This window comes from Musa acuminata, chromosome BXJ1-5 (genome assembly GCF_036884655.1).
Source record: "Musa acuminata AAA Group cultivar baxijiao chromosome BXJ1-5, Cavendish_Baxijiao_AAA, whole genome shotgun sequence".
Lineage (NCBI taxonomy): Eukaryota > Viridiplantae > Streptophyta > Magnoliopsida > Zingiberales > Musaceae > Musa > Musa acuminata.
Genome location: NC_088331.1, coordinates 46,295,850 through 46,314,939, shown reverse-complemented (window position 1 = coordinate 46,314,939; position 19,090 = coordinate 46,295,850). Strand labels below are relative to the sequence as shown.

The following is a 19,090-nucleotide window of genomic DNA, read 5'->3' as shown; positions in this document are numbered from 1 at the left end:
CTGGCCCCAAACAGAGCGTGGCTTAGGGCCCTTGTGGTCAGCAGACTCGGCACATGCACCATTCTCGAAGGATAACCTTACGTTATCGGGTCGGATTGGATTTGCCGTTTACATGGGGAAAAACAGATCCAAAAGGTGAAAACATTTCCAACAATAAAAAATATTACTGTACTGAGATGATTGACATTTTATTTATCAAGAAATTTCTATAAAAAAATTGAACCAATGGAAACAAGAGATAAACTGCACAAACAAGTCATCGGTGCAAGGGAAGAGTGAGACATGCAAATAATCTCTCCATTTCAGGAATAATTAGCATCAACAAATTAAGATAAAAAATAAATAGTTACATCCCAATAGACTATAGTCTTTTTATTCTATGGTTTCAAGTACCAGTAATATTCATCTTGATGAATTAATAAATAACAAGGACATGCTCAAAGACCTACAAATAACTTATGAGAAGAAGATTAGAAAAAAAAAAAAAGACTATAAATAAAATTTTAAATAATAAAAAAATCATATAATCGATCTAAAATAATTAAGATCTTATGATCTTATTATTATTACTACAATTTGAGTGTCCCACAGTAAACAAGGATGGCCGAGCAGCCTCTGCCACCTACCACCGACCACCAACAGTGGTAGGCTCTGTTAGCTGCATGACATGGTTTCAGGATTACCGTGGCGTCCTTTGGACAGAGATGGATGACCGGGTTGCTTGCAAAAGCAGGTACTGACTTAGTTGCTTCAATGCCGTTTTAGCCACATATAGCGAATCTTTCCCCAACATCTCCCCTATCAAAAATGTACTGGTGAAGAATACATGGCAATGGATTTGGTTTTCGGGTCCCAGCTACGGTAGTAGCCTTACCGAATCCAAATCGCCTCCCCCGTATAGCAAGAAACCAATTATTATCATCTTTAATAATGAAAATGATGTTCGATCATCCATGTCGATCGTCTCGCGCCAAGAAATCGACTTGCAAGCGTTTGTTTGCCCACAGACAAACCACTTGCAACATGCAGACATGCAACCAAGCTTTTTCATGTTACAGATGATGGATTTACCATGTAGAGTGCAATTGCACATGCAACAACAAAATGCCCCTAATAAACGATATTCACACTCCACTGCAAGATCTGGCTTCAAATGGAGATAACCAAACAAGAAAAACAAAGATTATGCTAGAGAACGAATTATATAACCAATGAAAAATGTCAACTAGTTTAGGTAGTAAAACTGTGTCGGGTCATTTTAAGATGTTAGGATCAAATCTGCAGAAGAAACCCAAGTAGACAGACAGGAAGATGAAGCAGTGTTCCATAACTTGAGAAAGTAACAACCAATGCAAAATGAAAATGAACCTAACAGCTAATATGAGCTTCAAAGCTAAATGGCAAGTTAAAATATTTAGAACCAAATATAATCTTACAAAGGAAACAACAGGCTGTACTTATGTTCATAAACATACTAAAAATGAATAGACAGAAAATTATGAAACATAAGGTTGGCAAAAAAGAACTCCAGATATTTGGGTGTGTTTTTATGGCCTAAACATAAGCAAGCAGTAATGTAAACAGTCTTGACACATGATTACAGTGACAGAACTGAAAAACTCAACAAACAAACTCGAGGAATTAAGAAAAGAACTGCAAATAATACTGGATCTCTTAAGTTTTATTAAATCCCTTCTGGCTTAAAACCGATTAAATCATCAATTATGGGACAAAATTGATTAGTACTCGCTAATTTGATTACAGCAAACATTTAGCAGCAAGCTTTGGCAGACATCCAATATGGAGGGTTAGCTGAATATTTTAGCAGCACATTCAATATTCAAATAAAAGAGAACGCCATCTAAAACTGGTGAATCACACCTGAAAACTGTCAGGGATTATGCCATCTTTGACGGACCTGATGTGTGGGGCGACATCTGCTATGGAACTTTCCAGAGGTGATTCAGCTCTCCTACATAGCTTTTCCAAATGATATATATGGAATCAATAGTCATCAACATGATCATTTTATTCTCAGAATGCAAAGTATTGTCGTTAAGTTGACTACACTTTTAAAGTTCGAGCAGGCTCAGCAGAACTGATGAGAGAGTAGAGAGACAGAGTGAGTACAGCATAATGCAGGACATTATAATGCGCTAGATAAAGTCATTGTAACCAAATATCAGGATCATTTATTACAGTTAAAAATATGCCATAGTTAAAGTAATTGGCCCATCTCCTATAATAGAAAAGAAAACATGGGGATACTCAAAGAAGGTCACAATAGATTATCTCAAGTGCAAGATGCATAGGCATTTCTCAGGCATCTGCAAAAGAATTACCAATCAGTTAACTGAAAATGATGAAAGATGCAACAGAAAATATAAGCAACACTAGCTTGTTATTTGATGTTTAGAAATGAATACTGTTATGTCCCTTCACATCATGTTGCATGTTGAAGTTTTGACTTGTTAATCACAGCATGCTCCCTAAAAATTTATGGCAGAAAGCAACATATCATTATTCCAGGAACTCAGTGTAAAGACCAAAAGATCAAACTCCAAGTAATGTATTAGAAGACAATAATGCAATGCCTAGACATAGGATTGAGAACCACAATGATTTGACTATAAGGGCAGACATAGCTTGCATTTTATGGAACAACATCTTGCTCATGTTTCGACTCGCAAACGTGGAGAACAATAAGCTCAACTTGAAAATATGCTTGATATTTCACGAACCACATCTGCCACTAGTCAGAATGTCCTTTAACAGCACATATATACTGAACCACTTCAAAGAACATATAATAGTACATTCTATGTTAAGCCATTCTAAATGTAAAAAGCCAAAATTTTCACCCTTGATCATCGGTAGTGGACAAGAGGCCAAGAGGAGGCTGTTCCATGGAATATTTTGCCCCTTACGACTAGGTATAAAAGCTCGTTTTCAACACAATGAGCGGAGGCGACTTACCTTTTTTTGACTACTCCCGTCCGCATTTATACACCTTGGGTAACTAACTTGGGCATCGGAGGGACCGAGTCGGGAAACCTCTCTCGACCTCGGTCTTCATGTAGGTAATACCTCCGGAGTTCGACGTTTCCACCTCGAAAGTACCTTGACAACCCTGCGCATACGGATCCAGATCACGTTGGGCTGACTAAGACGTCAACGACTTCTTCCCTCCTCATTTTGGTGCTAAAAGGAGGGCCCGATGTCATAGGAACTCCCGCTCGCCGACCCTCTCAATGAACACTTGAGCAAGGAAGCTTTGCCCTCGACCCATAGTACTTTCACTCAAGGGGGACAACAGCCACCCTTTCCACATATGGACGCATCCACCTCGGCGCAAACGCTAATATGATATTGGTATCTATTCGATGACTCGAGCCTCTCACCCTCAGGGATGACCCCGAGCCACCTTCTCGTCCCCAACGAGGTGTTCTTGAATCTCACCAGTAAGGACAGATGCTAACGAGCATGATATTGGTCGTTGCCCAATAGGCAACACCATCAACTCAACTGCCAGTAGCAATGGCACGTATCAAGGTTCCCCCACCAAACGTGGTGCCGACATCCCAAGAGCACCCGAGACTTGTCGAACCACCTACCGAGAGAGCACTTCGCTCCCTAACCGTGGAATTCAACGGACCATACCACCACTCTACCCTGTCTGAATCTAAGACCTAGTCGACGGATTCGACCGAGGATTCCCTGTGAATCCAACTACGACAGATGGATCGACGTTTGGAGGAGATGTGACAAGAGTCTAACAATCCAAAGGGGAAGTGCTGGTTGACGCCACATCGTGTCAATCACCATTCACCCAAAAAATCCAGGAAGAACAGATTCCAGTAAACTTCTAACTCCTGTTATTAGAGGCATTCGATGATAGTGCCAATCTAATGGAGCACATTGTAACTTTTCGTGCCCAAATGTCATTGTATAACACTTCAAATGCCCTGATGTGCTGCACCTTCCTTAACACGTTAAGAAGCCCAGCATAAGAATGGTCGTGAAATTGCTTTCCAGTAGTTCTTTTGACTAACTCAAGAGGGAGTTCGAACTTCACTTCCTCGGGAGCATATGCCCAAGACCATTGCAACAATGCTTCTCAAAGGCAAGGGGAGGAGGAAACACTTATAGACTTCATTGCTTAGTTCACTAATGAAATCCGAGGCGTGGTAGATGCCCATCCGTTGCCCATAATACAGACCTTCATGATGGGGCTTAAACCCTCTCGTCTCTTTTGATCATTGATGAACCGCAATCTACCCCGACCTTGAGGTCACCGCGGTGAATGAGGAATGAATGACCCGAGTTACCTCGACCAAGGTCCGAGTTGACCCCCCTGAATATATTTAAAACTGAAGTTTTTCTATAGATAAAAGAAAATGAACTCTTAAAAGACCTTCACCCGATGAAGACTCAGTTGACGAACAGAGACATGTTTAAATGCTATTGATTCCACCGGGATTACAACCACGACACAGAGGATTTCCACGACTTGAAAGAGTAGATTGAAGAACTTATATGTTGGGAACACCTCAGGTGGTTCGTTCGAAAGCACTGGGAACCCTCACCTTGACCTCAAGGGCCGGGAGAGAGATAAATCTACGTCATCATTGGTGGACCCACCTCAAGGGGAGTCAACTCTTAGGGTCGTAAAGCTTTTGCCAAAGCTACAATTGAAAAGCGTCCGAGGACAAAGGGTGGCTTGGAGATAACCTTAAAGAAGGAAGAGACGGAGTACCTTGACCCGAACCACGACGATGCCTTGGTAGTTTCTGTAAGGATGATCAATGCTCGGGGAAGCCCAACCCCGCCTCCGTCCAAGGCACAGGGGTTGGGAAGTCCGACCCTGCCTCCGCTCGAGGCATAGGAGTCAAAAAGCCTGACCCTCGCCTCCAATCGAGGTATGGAGGTTGGGGAACCCGACCTCTGCCTTCGCCCAAGGCACGGAGGTCGGGAAAGTACAACCCCCACCTCCGCCCGAGGCGTGGAGGTTGAAAAACCCTACCCCGTTCGGCCAATGTGTGTCGCTCGACAATATGAGGTGCACGATGGACTAGATGTGCCGAATGAACTAAACGGTTACCAGGTCAACAATGAATCAAAGAGGTATGAGCTCGACATGCCGGATGAACTAGACGTTGCACTTTAGACCCTTCTGGCAAAAGCCCTAAAGAACGCCTTTGGGGGGAGACAAAAGATAGGGAGTACGTTATCAACTAATCGTTATCTGACATATAATCACCATGTGGTGTCCAGGGTGGAAAGAGAAGACAAACTCACCCTCCATCCGTCTGCCCATGTAGACAAGAGGCCGAGGGAGGTTGTTAGAGGCGATTAAAGGCTACCTCCCCACAGAATATTTTATAAAATATTCTACCCTTTACGACCAAGTATAAAAGCTCATCTCTAACACAATGAACAAGGGCGACTTACCGTTTTTTACTACTCGCATTCACATTTATACATCTCGTGTTACTAACTTGGACGTCAAAGGGATTGGGTCGGAAAACCTTTCTCGACCTTGGTTTTCGTACAGGTGGCACATCGGGAGCTCGAGGTTTCCACCTCGGAGACAGAGGCACCTTGACAACCCTACGCATACGGATCCGGACCATGTTAGGCTGACCAAGACATCAATGACTTCTTCCCTTATTACACACCGATGTAATGAAAATTTGCTTCATGAATAGAAGCATTAAAAATCTAGAGACAGCAGAAATATACAAATACTCTTTCTAATACTTTAAAGCTCCTATCTTAGGTTGTCTCAGGTTGCGGGTTATCCAAACCTGGCTTCCCGAAAGGAATTCACCTCTGTACATGGAAGCTTCGAATGTAAGGATGGAAGGATTTCACCTCAGTACATGGACAACACCAATCCACTCCACAACATTTCCCATAAATCACCACATAAAAGGTCTACGATAGAGTTCGTGGGCATATCTTACATGACATTGTTCAGAGAATATCAATCGAGTTAGATATCAAGAAGAATACTCACCTTTTTGTTCCTCAGCAGCATCGTGATACTCCTGTTCCTCCTCTGGCGCCAGGTGAAGCTCGATCCCCTCGTCTAACTTCTTGGCCTCTCCATTGTCCAGTCCAGATCCAGCACCAGCCCCATCATCAGGGTAACGGACCACCACCACGGGGCAAGCGCAGTGATGGACGCAGTAATCGCTGACGCTTCCGAGACGGCTCTTGCTGACGCTCCTGGCAGCCCCAAATCCCCTGCTCCCCATGATAACCGCGCTAGGACGCAGCCTCTCCACCTCGAGGCACAGCCGCTCCTTCATGTCGTGGTCCTTGACGATGTGGATCTTGAAGGGAATCTGCGCGTCCACGAGGGGTTGCGCCAGGTCCTGCGCCTTGCTCGTGGTGAAGGCGTCGAAATCCTCCTCCATCTTCCGCTGCGACTCCTCGGAGGCAGGGAGCCCGTTCTCCGCGTCGTCGTCGCCGGCCGGTAGGGAGAGGTCGACTGCGCCCCAATCGGCGCCGTAGAGGACGCTGGTGGGGCGGACATGGAGGAGGACGACGGCGTCCCCGGGGCGCAAGTAGTTCCGTACGGCCCAGCTCACAGCGTGGGCGCTCTCGTCGCTGAGGTCGACGGCGATGGCGATCCGGCGGCGGGATCCCGCGGAGGCGGAGGGGAGGAGGCGCGCGGGACGATCGGGATCCGGTAGAGCATGATGCGTGTCCATGGCCGGGGGTGAGATCACTCGCGGGCGACGCGATCGCGGTCGCCTGTAACAGAAGTGGAATGCGAGCGAGCCTGGAGGAGGAGGAGGCGACGTGTAAACGCGGGATCGAAGTCACTAGAAGACACCAGAGAGAGCGAGAGGTGTGAGAATATTCGTGCGGGATGTAGTGTTCTCTCCGGTGCTCAACAGCAGTCGTGCATGACGAACGTCCATCGTGATCGTCCGCACGCAAATTGACGCATGATTCTACGATGATTATGATTATTATATATAATATAATTAACTAAAGCATAAAGTAAACAAAGACGTGGACGTGCCGGAGTGGTTATCGGGCATGACTAGAAATCATGTGGGCTCTGCCCGCGCAGGTTCGAATCCTGCCGTCCACGTTTTACTTGACATCTTTTTCTTTTTCCTTCTCATTTCTTACATTTCTCTTTTCTTGTCACTTTATTCTTTTATGTTTTAGGACAGGCATCAGTAAATTTATTATTTCTTGATATTTTATGGTGTAATATCTAACATTATATGAATCCTGCCGTCCACGTTTTACTTGACATCTTTTTCTTTTTCCTTCTCATTTCTTACATTTCTCTTTTCTTGTCACTTTATTCTTATAATAATTATTATTATTCTTATAATAATTATTATTATTCTTTTATGTTTTAGGACAGGCATCAGTAAATTTATTATTTCTTGATATTTTATGGTGTAATATCTAACATTATATGAATTCAGATTTCTTGAAAAGAACTCCATGATCAATAATGATGTAAAATATTAAATTCTGAATATTTTTCATAAAGTAATGAGATCTCCTCTTCTCATTTATCTTACTAAATCATATAGATCATTCTTTTCATGAATTTTTTTTTTTTTTATGACGAGGATCAAAAGAGATTTAGTCATTCTTATATATTAGCAAATAAATATTTTCTTATTCTTATAACGTAACATCTCATTAGTCTTACATCGCAAATGGGCAATATATATGATTAGCTTATATCGGCCTGATGAGTATATTATATTAACTCCTACTTAAGCATTTTGATCCATGGTTGAAGAACCAAAATGGAGTTATTGGTTAGTTGACTCATCAGACTTGGATTGTGACATATAATGTATAAGAGCAAGATTTGCCCTAACACAATGTCTAGTTTCAGTCTCAATAACTTTTTATTTAGTATATCTTTTTTAATTAAATTTGATGCAATATTAGCTTATATTCTAATAATATAAAATACCTCATTGGTCACATAATTATTTATTTTTTTAATAATATTTGGAAAATTTTTGAACTTTTATATTGAGTAAGAAAATTTCAAGTTTTCTATTTACTGTTTCATTACCTTTTTTTTTTCCCTTCATTTCCTTATTTTCTTTTATTTTATGTTAATGGTTTTTATGGTTTTAAATGGGAAAATGATGGTTGACTATTCTAAAATGTAATGAAATACCATTTTCTGATATTTATCAAATAATACAAATCATTATTTTCATCAAAAATATTTTTCCTTTCTTTCTCCATTATTATCATATTTACATCTTGTGCATGTCTGATTATATCTTGGAACATCTTCTCATCGAGATGAGATTTATCTTTTCTATAAACTAATTAATACTACATCATCATCTAATGTGATTTTGAGTTACTTTTTTTGTTTACTATAGATTTCTTAATTAAGACTGATGTAATATTAGTTTATATTCTAATAATCTAAAATACCTGACCACATTGTATAAATTCAAACATCATCTCTTATTTTATTTATTTATATAATATTCGGAAATTTTGGAAATTTTTAGGAGATTGTTAGGATTGAATAATGAAAAATTAAAATTTTCTATTTACTCTTTCCATTATTTCTTCTTTTGTTTTTTCCATTTCCTTTTTTTTTTCTTTCCTTTATTTTAATGACTTTATGTTTTCAACATGCAAATTGATGTTTAACCATTTGGCTCATGAAGGATCTACAACATATTTTACCTGATATTCCATATAAAGTAATAAAATCCACTTATTTATATAAATATAAAAAATTATTCTCAAAAAACTTATTCTTCGTTTTTTTTTATTCGCTTTGCGAATATAAAAGGTATCGTCATCTCTCCTTCACACATACGCATAGAAAAGACTCTCGATCGTATGTTCCAATATATTTTCATCATCATTAGACACGAGAGTGAAATTTGTTTTAGCATATCATCAGACTAATGTCGTGGAGGAGATTTCGGATTAAGTAAGTTTTTCTATTGTATTATAAATTTCTTAAATATATCTGATGTATTATTAGTTTGTGATATGATAATATAATCTTCTTCAAATTACTTATTTTTATGATCAAATTACTTGATATCACCCTAATTAGACATGATAATTCCAAATCACTAAGCAGAACACATTCCTGCTCAAGTAGGTGGTGATCTTAGTTGAATCCATGTGTTTATGTTATCTATCACAAGTGACATGATGATGTGAACATCACAATCATCATGACAATCATAAAAAAAAAAAAAAAAAAAAATTTCCTCAGATGCCAACACTTAACGAGTGCTCTGGAAATTGTTCTTCCTCCCACCAGTCCAAACTTGAGATAAGATCAATCCACAGTAAGGGTAGACACAGAATTATGGATGAATGCATTGAAATGGTTGGTGGATTCAACCAATGTAGGATGTTTCCTTGCTAAAACAGGCATCATAATTGCTAGTCCAAGTCAAAATTGTTGACTCAGTGGCTGCTGATGATTCGGATAGTGATCCAATCATTAAATATGTCTCATCATAGTTTATCAGATAGGTTGGTTTGATGAATTCAACACTTTTAATAAAATTAAAAATTATATTTAATTTATTTGATATTTCAATCGTATGGCTCGGGAGCGAGTTTGCTCGACGGAGGTGAGACATCGGGTCCTCTTTCTAGCGCCAATCTGATAAGAGATCATTTGATCGATCGATTAATGATGGGTATATCCATACGTTTTTATCATTTTCAGATAATATAAATTTCAAAAGATAAAATAAAAAAATCATTAGTTCTCATATTCCTCGATACTAAATGGCTTGTCAATAACAATCCAATAGCTTTCTCGGTCGTCAAATTGTTTGGGATTAATGTCTCATAAATTCTCATAATCGTAACACTCGGTTGACCAAAGGTCGAGGTAGGCGTGACGCTGACGGCACGTGGATGCCTCTGCGTGGTTGACTTTGTGAGTCCCTCTGTCTCGTTGACCGAGGGCGACGACAAAAAAGTAGGTATTTCTCCAGTCATGGAAACCGGACGAGTGTGGGCTTCCTCATCGCCAGTTATCTATCCATCCGTTTATTCTCATACGGACGGTCGGATCGAGACTGGACGCCTCCAGTACGAAGCTGTCCAGTGCCTCGTCGCCGCTGTGGCCCCACCGTGGGTGGCTAAAGCGCCGGTCGGTAAATGGTCCGCGGATCGCCTTCCCTACCTCGTCCTCCACGCCTTCTCCGACTCGAACCGGGGAAGGAGGCAGAATCGAGCGGAGGTCCTCCGTTTACTCTTGAGATCTCGGGTAAATCCTTCTCAAGGTAAGCCTCCTCGTTCCAATTTTATGGGACATGATGCTGTGAGATGTCGGTTCCAGCTGGAATCTTGGATTCTCCTCTTGAAACGAGGGACAAAAGGGGAAAGGGGAGCAAAAAAGAAGTGGTACGGGCTGGATCATTTTAGGTATCGTGAGGGGTTTTGAGTGTTATTGGATGGATTTTTGATGTCTATTTGAGGTTCTTGTGGTTTCGATTGGAGTTTAATTTGGCAAACCTAAGGCGTTCTTTTTGATCGAAGGGGAGGGGAGGGAGCAGCCGGATTTGTGAGTATGAAATCCTGTGTGGTGTTAATCTAACTGTGGTATCGCCTTAGATCGTCATGCGCCTGTTACATTATAAGGAAGCTGTGATTCGATATCCGGTGTACTAATCCTCTGTGAAAGTTTCACTTGGATTATCAAGAGCAATGCTTCTATCTTGGATCTTTTGTTTCTTTTTCGTGGAAGTTTAGGCTTCAAAAACAGGATCTTGATGTTGAACTCCTTTTATAGTGATTATTTCTACAAGTGTAGGAAAAGGGGAAAGAATTCTTGACGCGCTTATATGGTGCATGAAGACCCTTAATAAGCAGCAAACTAATTCTTGAAAATTCAGTACATTATTTTGTAGGTGAACCGATGTTTTTTGGTAAAAGCACTTCTTTTGATTCAGTAAATTGGTCTATCCTTTGTTTAGGTGGCGCTTGTTCATCCTTTACTAGTTATTCGTCATGAAATTGTATCGGTTGTACACTTGGTTGCATTGAGTATATTAAACAATAAAACAACTCTGACATCTTGGTAATGATTCATGGGAATCTCAGTTGGTCTTCAGGTATGGAAGGTGATAGTCCCAAGGGGGATCTGCCACTGAGAGATTTCTATATCCCGGATTACATATTCACGCAAGAATCAGAAAAAGAGGATGTCCCAGAAAAACCCACTTGTCCTGTGATTGTTTTCGTCAATTCAAAAAGTGGTGGCCAACTTGGAGGTGATTTGATCAAAACATACCGGCAGCTTCTCAATCGAGTTCAGGTACTTTGATTGCTTAGAGAGGTTGGATGCAAAATGAAGGCTTGTGTTTGCAGAAATACAATGTATTCTACACAAGTTTTAATTACAATTTGGATTATTATTTCTTCTTCAGGTTTTTGATCTAGGAGAGGAGGCTCCTGATAAGGTGCTTCACAGGCTTTATGCCAACTTTGAAAAGCTCAAATCCGATGGTGATAAACTAGCTGTGGAAATCGAGAGGACATTGAGATTAATAGTGAGTGAAACACTTAAAAAGAATACTAATATGAGATTTCTCCAGTTACATAATTTCCCCTAATTTTAGTTTCTTCAGTCGTGTGCTCTTCCAAGCTTGTTTGTGTTCCTTATTTGACATACAACTACTACGTTAGGTTGCAGGTGGTGATGGTACAGCTGGTTGGCTTCTTGGAGTGGTTTGTGATCTTAAACTTGCTCAGCCGCCTCCAATTGCTACTGTGCCTTTGGGAACAGGAAACAATCTTCCCTTTTCATTTGGTTGGGTAGGTCAAGTGCTAAAGATATTTTCCTATTATATTTTATATTCAGGACTTCTTATGCACATAAAGCTTTGTAGTGTATCAGTTCCTTTATCAGGCCTTGTCCAACTTGTTTCTTTGTCCCTTGAATGCGAATGCTAAGATCCAATTTTTCATTTATGCCTCTATCTGAGAGGCAACTTTATGTATTGTTTAGAACTTTGGCAAAGATACTAATCATAGTTGCCAAATAACCTAGTGTTTCAGACTACATATACACTCAGGTTTCTTCTGCAAGAATTTATCTACACCAGAGAGTTCTGTTTTAGTTTCTGAAATTGAGTGAAAATTTGTATATTTACTGGGAAATGTTGCCTCTTGATGTATTTTAATTTGTTTAGTTGATAACAAAGTCATAATTCCATTCATTTAACTGCATTGCAGGGGAAGAAAAATCCTGGTACCAATCATCAGTCTGTGAAGTATTTCCTTGACCAAGTAAAGAAAGCAAAAGAAATGCAAATCGATAGGTATTTTGGTGTCATCATTTTTTAGACTTGTAAGGCATTGTTTTATTCTGTGTAGTGATGCCTGGACCTTTAGATTCATTCCTACAAGTCATGTTAGGTACTTCTTCTCATACGTGGCACATATTGAGTTAAATGCTCATTAGATACACAGCAATTTTTCAACTTCAAGTAAGAGTGACATTTTAGCTTAGTCTACATATTACAAACAAATGTTCTGATGTTTTACAGTATCATAAATTTAGTATAACATAATCATTTAAGTCACTTTTCTTTTGGGTGTTTCCATACACACAGACACATTATATATATATATATATATCCCTCTCTCTCTCTCTCTCTCTCTCTTTTCAGCATTGAATTTTGAATTTTTTAATACGCTTACAACTTTTGCTCATTTTCAAACAAAGAAGATGGTTGTGGGATTCATTAGCATGGAAGGTGTACGTATAATCATTCGAACTTTCAATACCTTATGGGACTAAGATGTAGGTATGTCATTTATGCCTTAATTTTGTTGGATTGCAAATCAAAAGAGGTCATAGATATTGGTGAAATACATGATCAGTGTGATATTGAGGGTTGGAATTCCAGAATATTAAAGAAAGTACTTGTTTCATAGCAAAAATGTCTTCCTCATCAAATAATTTGTTTGCTTGTTGTAATTCTTCCCTATTGAGAGACTCAATGATTTTCTTTAACTTACTCAAATTTGGTTAGTGATCGAATTCTAGGTTTAGAGTAAACCTAATTGATTACTTCCATTCATATAAATCACTAGTTCAAACAGCACAAAGAGGTAGGTATTTTACATTATTATAGGAATTTGTGCACTAGAAACAACAATGATATGTAATGTATATAATCTATTAACATTAGATCATGGTCAATGGGGGACAAAATGGATACCATGGGTAATCCATGTTCTTATACAGATTTATTTATACATGGTTTACAAAAGCTAGATAATCAGGTTTTTACGCATATTTTCCGTGACATTCTAATATATTAGACATGCCAATGGGTGGTCCACAGAAAGCTAGATGATGGATTTTGTTTATTTGATTATTGCAGATATTTAACCCATATTTGATTTCCCTTATTTAATTGGTTATGACTTGGAATATCCTAGTGATGATCTCTGCAAAAGCTGGAGGCATGTTTCTTTATGCTTGTAGATGTTTGGGCTTTGGAGTGCAATTTTGTGAATTATTGCTTCTTTGTTCTACTTTAGTTGGCATATTGTCATGAGGATGAGGGATCCCAAGGAAGGTACATGTGATCCAATTGCTCCACTCGAATTACCACATTCTCTACATGCATTTCACCGTGTATCACGTTCAGACTCGCTTAATTTGGTAAGACAATAATCTTCGGTTGCATGCTTACCTGAGGTGCTTGAGAATACTGTTACATTTTCAGTTTTGTAGTATGCCCAGAATAAAAACAAAATTTTTCCGGGGGCTTGATCAGACAAATTAGTATATGGTATAATATATATCCTGTTTACTCTTTATAACTGTTTCTAATACTTTAGTTTTTCATTTTGTCATGTAAGTGTTTATAAGTGTTATATCTTTTACCAAGTCATTGACCATAGTTCTATTATAATTTAAGTTTATATAAATTATCTTTCTTGATTAATTTTTTTCAGGAAGGTTATCACACTTTTCGTGGTGGTTTTTGGAACTACTTCAGTATGGGTATGAACTTACTTGATATAAATGCAGCTTACCTTAAGTTTTGGGAACTGCATGGATTAGTTTATAAATTATTTTGGTTCTCATACAATAGTAATTGAGAAATTGGTTGAGTTATTCAAATTATGGAGTTAGAATCTACCAACAATTGTGTCTCAGCTTGTGTTCTAGGCATGGATGCTATGTTCTATATTTTGTATGTTATGGTTCACTCACTTGGCTCTGGGCTGGATTGCTATATGATTTTGTTACAATTTCTCTCTTCTTGCATTCGGTTTGTGCATATATACATACTTTTCACTTCAGATGAGAAGAGTGCTGTCCAACTTAAATCATGATTTCTTTTAGGAGTTACAACAGAAGACATATCCACTTTGGTTTCTTTGTCATACGACCCTGAATTCATACTTTCTTCTCTTATTTTGCACTAGAAGTAGAATTAGTCTTATTGGCAATTGAAAAGTACTGGTGTTTATATATTACAAGTCAGATTTAAAAAGTGCAGTCCTTCTTAAATCACTTGTCGTTATAGGAGTTCATAACAGTAGTCTATTTTATCTTGGTTTCTTTCTCACACCACCCTGTACTCACACTCTTCACCTATTTTGCTTAGAAGTAGAATCAGTCTTACTGGCAAATAAAAGCTTTCTGGTATATCATGCAAAAAATGTTGTTTATATTATTGCAATAACTTTTTAATTGTTTTGATTTTTATTTAAATATAATGATTTTATGATGCATATGCATGATGTACCTCATGTAAACTTTAGGAATGGATGCTCAAGTATCATATGCATTTCATTCTGAGCGGAAGCTGCATCCAGAGAAGTTCAAGAACCAGATAATTAATCAGGTTCTATTTTCCTCATGCTTGTTATAATTGTATAATTAACCAGATAATTTATTTGCTTATGTACCTTATATCATGTAAAGCACAGCAATTTTGTAACTATAATTTTTTTTGTGCTTTTGCTTATGTACCTTATATCTTCTTGAGCAGACTACCTATGCTAAACTAGGAGCTACTCAAGGGTGGTTTTTTGCTTCTCTTTTTCATCCTTCTTCAAGGTAATCTCTAGATCAATGATTTATATAGCTTGGATAGTACATGAAATTATAGTTAAACCATCTGCCATGATGGAGATGACAAGCAAATCAACCATCATAATATTTGAGAGATGACAACCCTTATGTTGATCAACATGCATGACATCAGTTTAAACTTGGTTAAAATTTTTATCGCTGCAAAATGATTGACATATTTACTGTTTGACATTTCTATACTTCTGTAAATGCAGGAATATAGCACAGCTTGCAAATGTGAAAATCATGAGAAGACTGGGGCATTGGGAGGATCTCCATATTCCTCGCAGGTACACAAGTGGTTTGAGTGTCTTGAAATGGTTCCAATTTTGCAGACGAACTTGAACCCCTATTAGATCCTGTACTTCTAATATATCAAGTGACAACCAAATATTTAGAAGTGGTTGTTCCTTTAATTTCCAATTTATATAGTATATAACTATAATTGAATATTCAAATAATGGTTTTATTTACCATGTATGATTCATGAGATTTGAGACGAAAGAAAGATCTCTTTCTTAGATGAATATGACTTTTTTTTTTATTTTGAAGATTGACATTAAGATTAATTTTTAGTCTTTCCTTGACTAAAGATCCATGATTTCTCTTTTCATCGATTTAAACACGGGTTCGAAATCAGTTCCAGCTGATAAATTCATGTTAGTGTATATCGGTATTTCAAAGCGTGATTTTTGCATAAGATGATTTTCACATCAAAATCGCATATTGAGCATCGCAACTGTAATTTATTCTTTCCAACGTAAATCTGTGGATTCTATTTCAATCATATTTTTAAGATTTAAATTCTGTGTTAGTGATTATCTACATGTCCAGGTCATCAACTTACCATCTGGTTGTGTATCCACAGCATTAGATCAATAGTTTGTCTCAACTTACCCAGCTTTTCTGGAGGACTTAATCCATGGGGGACCCCAAATCAGAAGAAAGCGCGAGATGTGAGCTGCTCTCTGATACTTTAGTATTCCTCTCATAGTTGAATAATCATAACATGCACAAGATATCTTCTATCCTTGGAACAATAATTTTAGATTCTGCTGTTCTGTAGAGAGATCTTACTCCACCTTATGTTGATGACGGCCTTCTTGAGGTTGTCGGTTTCCGGGACGCATGGCATGGGCTTGTTTTGTTCACCCCAAATGGGCATGGAACCCGTCTTGCACAGGTAAAAGTAGCCCATCTGTCTTACATTCCAAGAAACCATGACAAGTTGTCAGCTGATTTCCCTCTCAATCAGTATATCGTGCAGCCTTATACTTATCAGAAATATGATATGATACTACAAAAACATCATATTTCTGAGCTGCAATATTTCCTAGATTAACCTGGTCATCTCAACAGGCACGAAGAATTCGGTTCGAGTTCCACAAGGGTGCAGCGGATCACACATTCATGCGAATCGATGGGGAGCCATGGAAGCAGCCTCTACCGGTGGATGACGACACGGTTGTCGTAGAGATCTCTCATCTCCGTCAGGTCAAAATGCTTGCAACCCACAACTGCATCTCCAAGAGCATCGATGACCCCTTGACACCATCATCGGCGAGCCATCATGATGACGGGGACAGCAGTCCGGAATCCGAGGATGAGTGGGAAGGAGGGAGGAGGAAATTTGGTGCAGCAGAGACATTCAAGATTCCGGAGGACACAGACATTGCTCATGTTAGTTAGAGCTCTACCGACACCTGCTTGCTTTGTGGCATTCAATTCCTATTCGCCTATGGGACCGAACTGTTGTATCATTTTGCTCGATTTGTTGTAACGATAGCTTTGTGAGCTGATCAATTTAACCTTAATAAAAACTGTCACTGAGAATGGATATTTTCCCTCTTTTGTATTTATAATTTGATTTTTTTTAAGAATAATGATAAAAATGAGATTTGATATACTGAGCATCTCATCTGACACTGTCACATTGACAGTGACTTGGCATCACCTTGAACGCGCATCAACTGAGTGATCATAATATACATATTTGTGTAGTAGTAATTGTAATGTTCGATTGATAATTTTGATCATGTCCTTACGATTGAAAAATGATTGATAATTTTGTGCAATCTTTTTCAGCACATTAATACTTCACTTATTTTCATTGATTACTTGATAGCCCTCTATACACACACGAACACGTAAAGAGATCTTTGTCATTGATACCCATAAAAATCTGGATAGAAAATATTTGGATTATAAAATTCTTCATTTTTATCTTAGAAACAATAGTGATATCGAGGATTGAACCGATATATATATTGGTACCAAAATTGATCAAAATACTAAGACTAAGACTCGTCAAAAAAATTTTGTTGATTGGATGAGAATAAATCAAAAATTATTCTACCATATCAAATCTAAAACCTTGATTTTTCTTATAATTTATGTTACCTTTTGATGCATATAAGATTAAACCAGGGATCATACCAATCAAATTACTTCTTTATAATTTTATTATGAAAATGATATTAATTAAAATGAAAATAATATTTGTATAACTAAAATCTATTGTAATATACAGACAGTTTAATGGCAATATTGGTTTGTCAAAGCTGATATATATATATATATATATATATATATATAACAGAATTAACGGTTAAAATTTAACCTCGCCTCGGCCTTTACTTAGGACAGGCGCATTATACGTAGAGATACGTCTCTATACGTATACATAATGATTCATGTTTAGCTACTGCTGTATTCCAATACGACCAACAAGCAGAGGAGCGTCTCCGTTTCTACTTGGGACCCCAGCTGTCCCAGTACATGACCTTGCTCAGCGACGCCTCCGTCCGCTTGGCGCGCTCGGCGCAGCTTGCCCCTCCCGTCCTCCATTGCTCCACGCCCATGCCGTCCTTCGCCTGCTGTTGGAGAGACCACATCGCGTGGTTCCACCGATAGAGCTCCGCTTGGTCCTCGGGCGCCTCCACCGTCGCCACGCTTGCCGCCGCCGCCACGCTTGCCGCCGCCGCCAAAGAATTCCCGGCCGTCGAAGCCATCCTTTCTCTTCCTGGCCGTGTCAGAGCGAAAAAGGAGAACAGGAGGGGAATGGTTATATAAGTCCCCATGGGGTGAGAGAGAGAGAACATGGAAGCAAGAGCCCATCGATGGCCAACCATGTGTTGGGGAGGAGATCAACGCCCAAGGCTATATTGCTTGCTCGATAATAGCCACCCATGTGTACGTGTAGGGGCACACCAAGACACAATCTTTCTCCATTGTTAGCTAGAGTTATAATAGATAACTTAGCATTATGTCACGAATTTACTTAGTTTGGTTCTGTGATATTTTTGTGTATCTATTTACAAAAAAAATCAATATTTCCGTAACCTCGTAGAGTACCTAAGGATAAAAAAAAATAGTTATGAGAGGGACTTTCCTAATTATTTATTCTAGGCCCTCTACTCTCACTTGTAAATAAATAAAACCTCATACAAACTTATGATGCAAAATAGCTATTAAGATATTATAGATCTTATCTTCTTTTTGTCCCTAATCCATCGCTTATAGTAGTTCTATGAAGGATAGGAAGAATGGAGAATGTGAGTCTAGTTCTCTTTACAAATCAATAACTTTCGAATCCGATGATAGTGCGCTTGCAGATCAAATAAAGATTTTTTTGAATGACATCGAAAAGTATGTATCGTATATTTGATCTATCGTTATTTGATTTTTATTTTTGGTATTAAAATTTTTTAGATAATAGAAGTATAATTATGGTTTTGATGCTTACAATTGATATCATAACCATGTTTTGAAATTAAGTACGTTAGATCATAAAAATATTTTAGATCTACTTTATATTTAGATATGTTTATTATCGGCCTTGGCTTGCAAAAAGGTATTATTCAGCTTTGATTTATGATGCTTGAATGATCTATTTGTGTTGTCAATCTACTTTCTATTTAGTCCATCATGTCGCATACTTGTGGGAAATACAAGGTTTCTCGTATTTAATCAATGGAGCACTATCGA

The 19,090-nt window shown here is 38.5% G+C and overlaps 2 protein-coding genes and 1 non-coding gene across 7 annotated transcripts; 2 read left to right on the top strand and 1 right to left on the bottom strand.

The window, feature by feature from the left end:
* Positions 1-283: 283 nt before the first annotated feature.
* Positions 284-6,855, bottom strand: LOC135674652 (universal stress protein PHOS34-like). Of its 3 annotated transcripts, XM_065184709.1 has the most exons (3): positions 6,020-6,855; positions 2,427-2,489; positions 2,128-2,327 (listed from the first exon to the last, which is right to left on the bottom strand). In XM_065184709.1, exons 1-2 carry the CDS (start codon positions 6,717-6,719, stop codon positions 2,476-2,478), a joined length of 714 nt encoding a protein of 237 aa, XP_065040781.1. In that variant the 5' UTR covers positions 6,720-6,855; the 3' UTR covers positions 2,128-2,327; positions 2,427-2,475. The 3 variants fall into 3 exon arrangements, with proteins under 3 accessions (XP_065040783.1, XP_065040781.1, XP_065040782.1); XM_065184711.1 differs by lacking the exons at positions 2,128-2,327; positions 2,427-2,489 and adding an exon at positions 284-1,980; XM_065184710.1 differs by lacking the exon at positions 2,427-2,489 and having other exon boundaries at positions 6,020-6,854.
* A 171-nt stretch (positions 6,856-7,026) lies between these two features.
* TRNAS-AGA (transfer RNA serine (anticodon AGA)) lies at positions 7,027-7,108 on the top strand. Its single transcript has one exon. It is a non-coding gene; the product is annotated as a tRNA-Ser (tRNA).
* A 2,979-nt stretch (positions 7,109-10,087) lies between these two features.
* Positions 10,088-16,949, top strand: LOC135674650 (diacylglycerol kinase 1-like). 3 transcript variants are annotated; one of them, XM_065184704.1, is made up of 13 exons: positions 10,088-10,283; positions 11,104-11,317; positions 11,430-11,552; positions 11,689-11,817; positions 12,238-12,323; positions 13,555-13,678; positions 13,975-14,023; positions 14,791-14,873; positions 15,021-15,088; positions 15,319-15,393; positions 15,972-16,059; positions 16,170-16,286; positions 16,463-16,949. In XM_065184704.1, the coding sequence occupies exons 1-13, from the start codon at positions 10,159-10,161 to the stop codon at positions 16,790-16,792; spliced, it is 1,611 nt and encodes a 536-aa protein (XP_065040776.1). In that variant the 5' UTR covers positions 10,088-10,158; the 3' UTR covers positions 16,793-16,949. The 3 variants fall into 3 exon arrangements, with proteins under 3 accessions (XP_065040776.1, XP_065040778.1, XP_065040779.1); XM_065184706.1 differs by having other exon boundaries at positions 10,152-10,283; positions 11,115-11,317; XM_065184707.1 differs by lacking the exon at positions 10,088-10,283 and adding an exon at positions 10,349-10,564.
* The last annotated feature ends 2,141 nt before the right edge of the window (positions 16,950-19,090 follow it).

Bases quoted from the DNA above. Each gene is read 5' to 3' on its own strand.
- LOC135674652 (XM_065184709.1), bottom strand. From the start codon at position 6,719: ATGGACACGCATCATGCTCTACCGGATCCCGATCGTCCCGCGCGCCTC.
- LOC135674650 (XM_065184704.1), top strand. From the start codon at position 10,159: ATGGTCCGCGGATCGCCTTCCCTACCTCGTCCTCCACGCCTTCTCCGA. The intron at 11,818-12,237 runs GTAGGTCAAGTG...ACTGCATTGCAG, and splicing joins TTCCCTTTTCATTTGGTTGG to GGGAAGAAAAATCCTGGTAC. The intron at 15,394-15,971 runs GTACACAAGTGG...GTGTATCCACAG, and splicing joins GATCTCCATATTCCTCGCAG to CATTAGATCAATAGTTTGTC.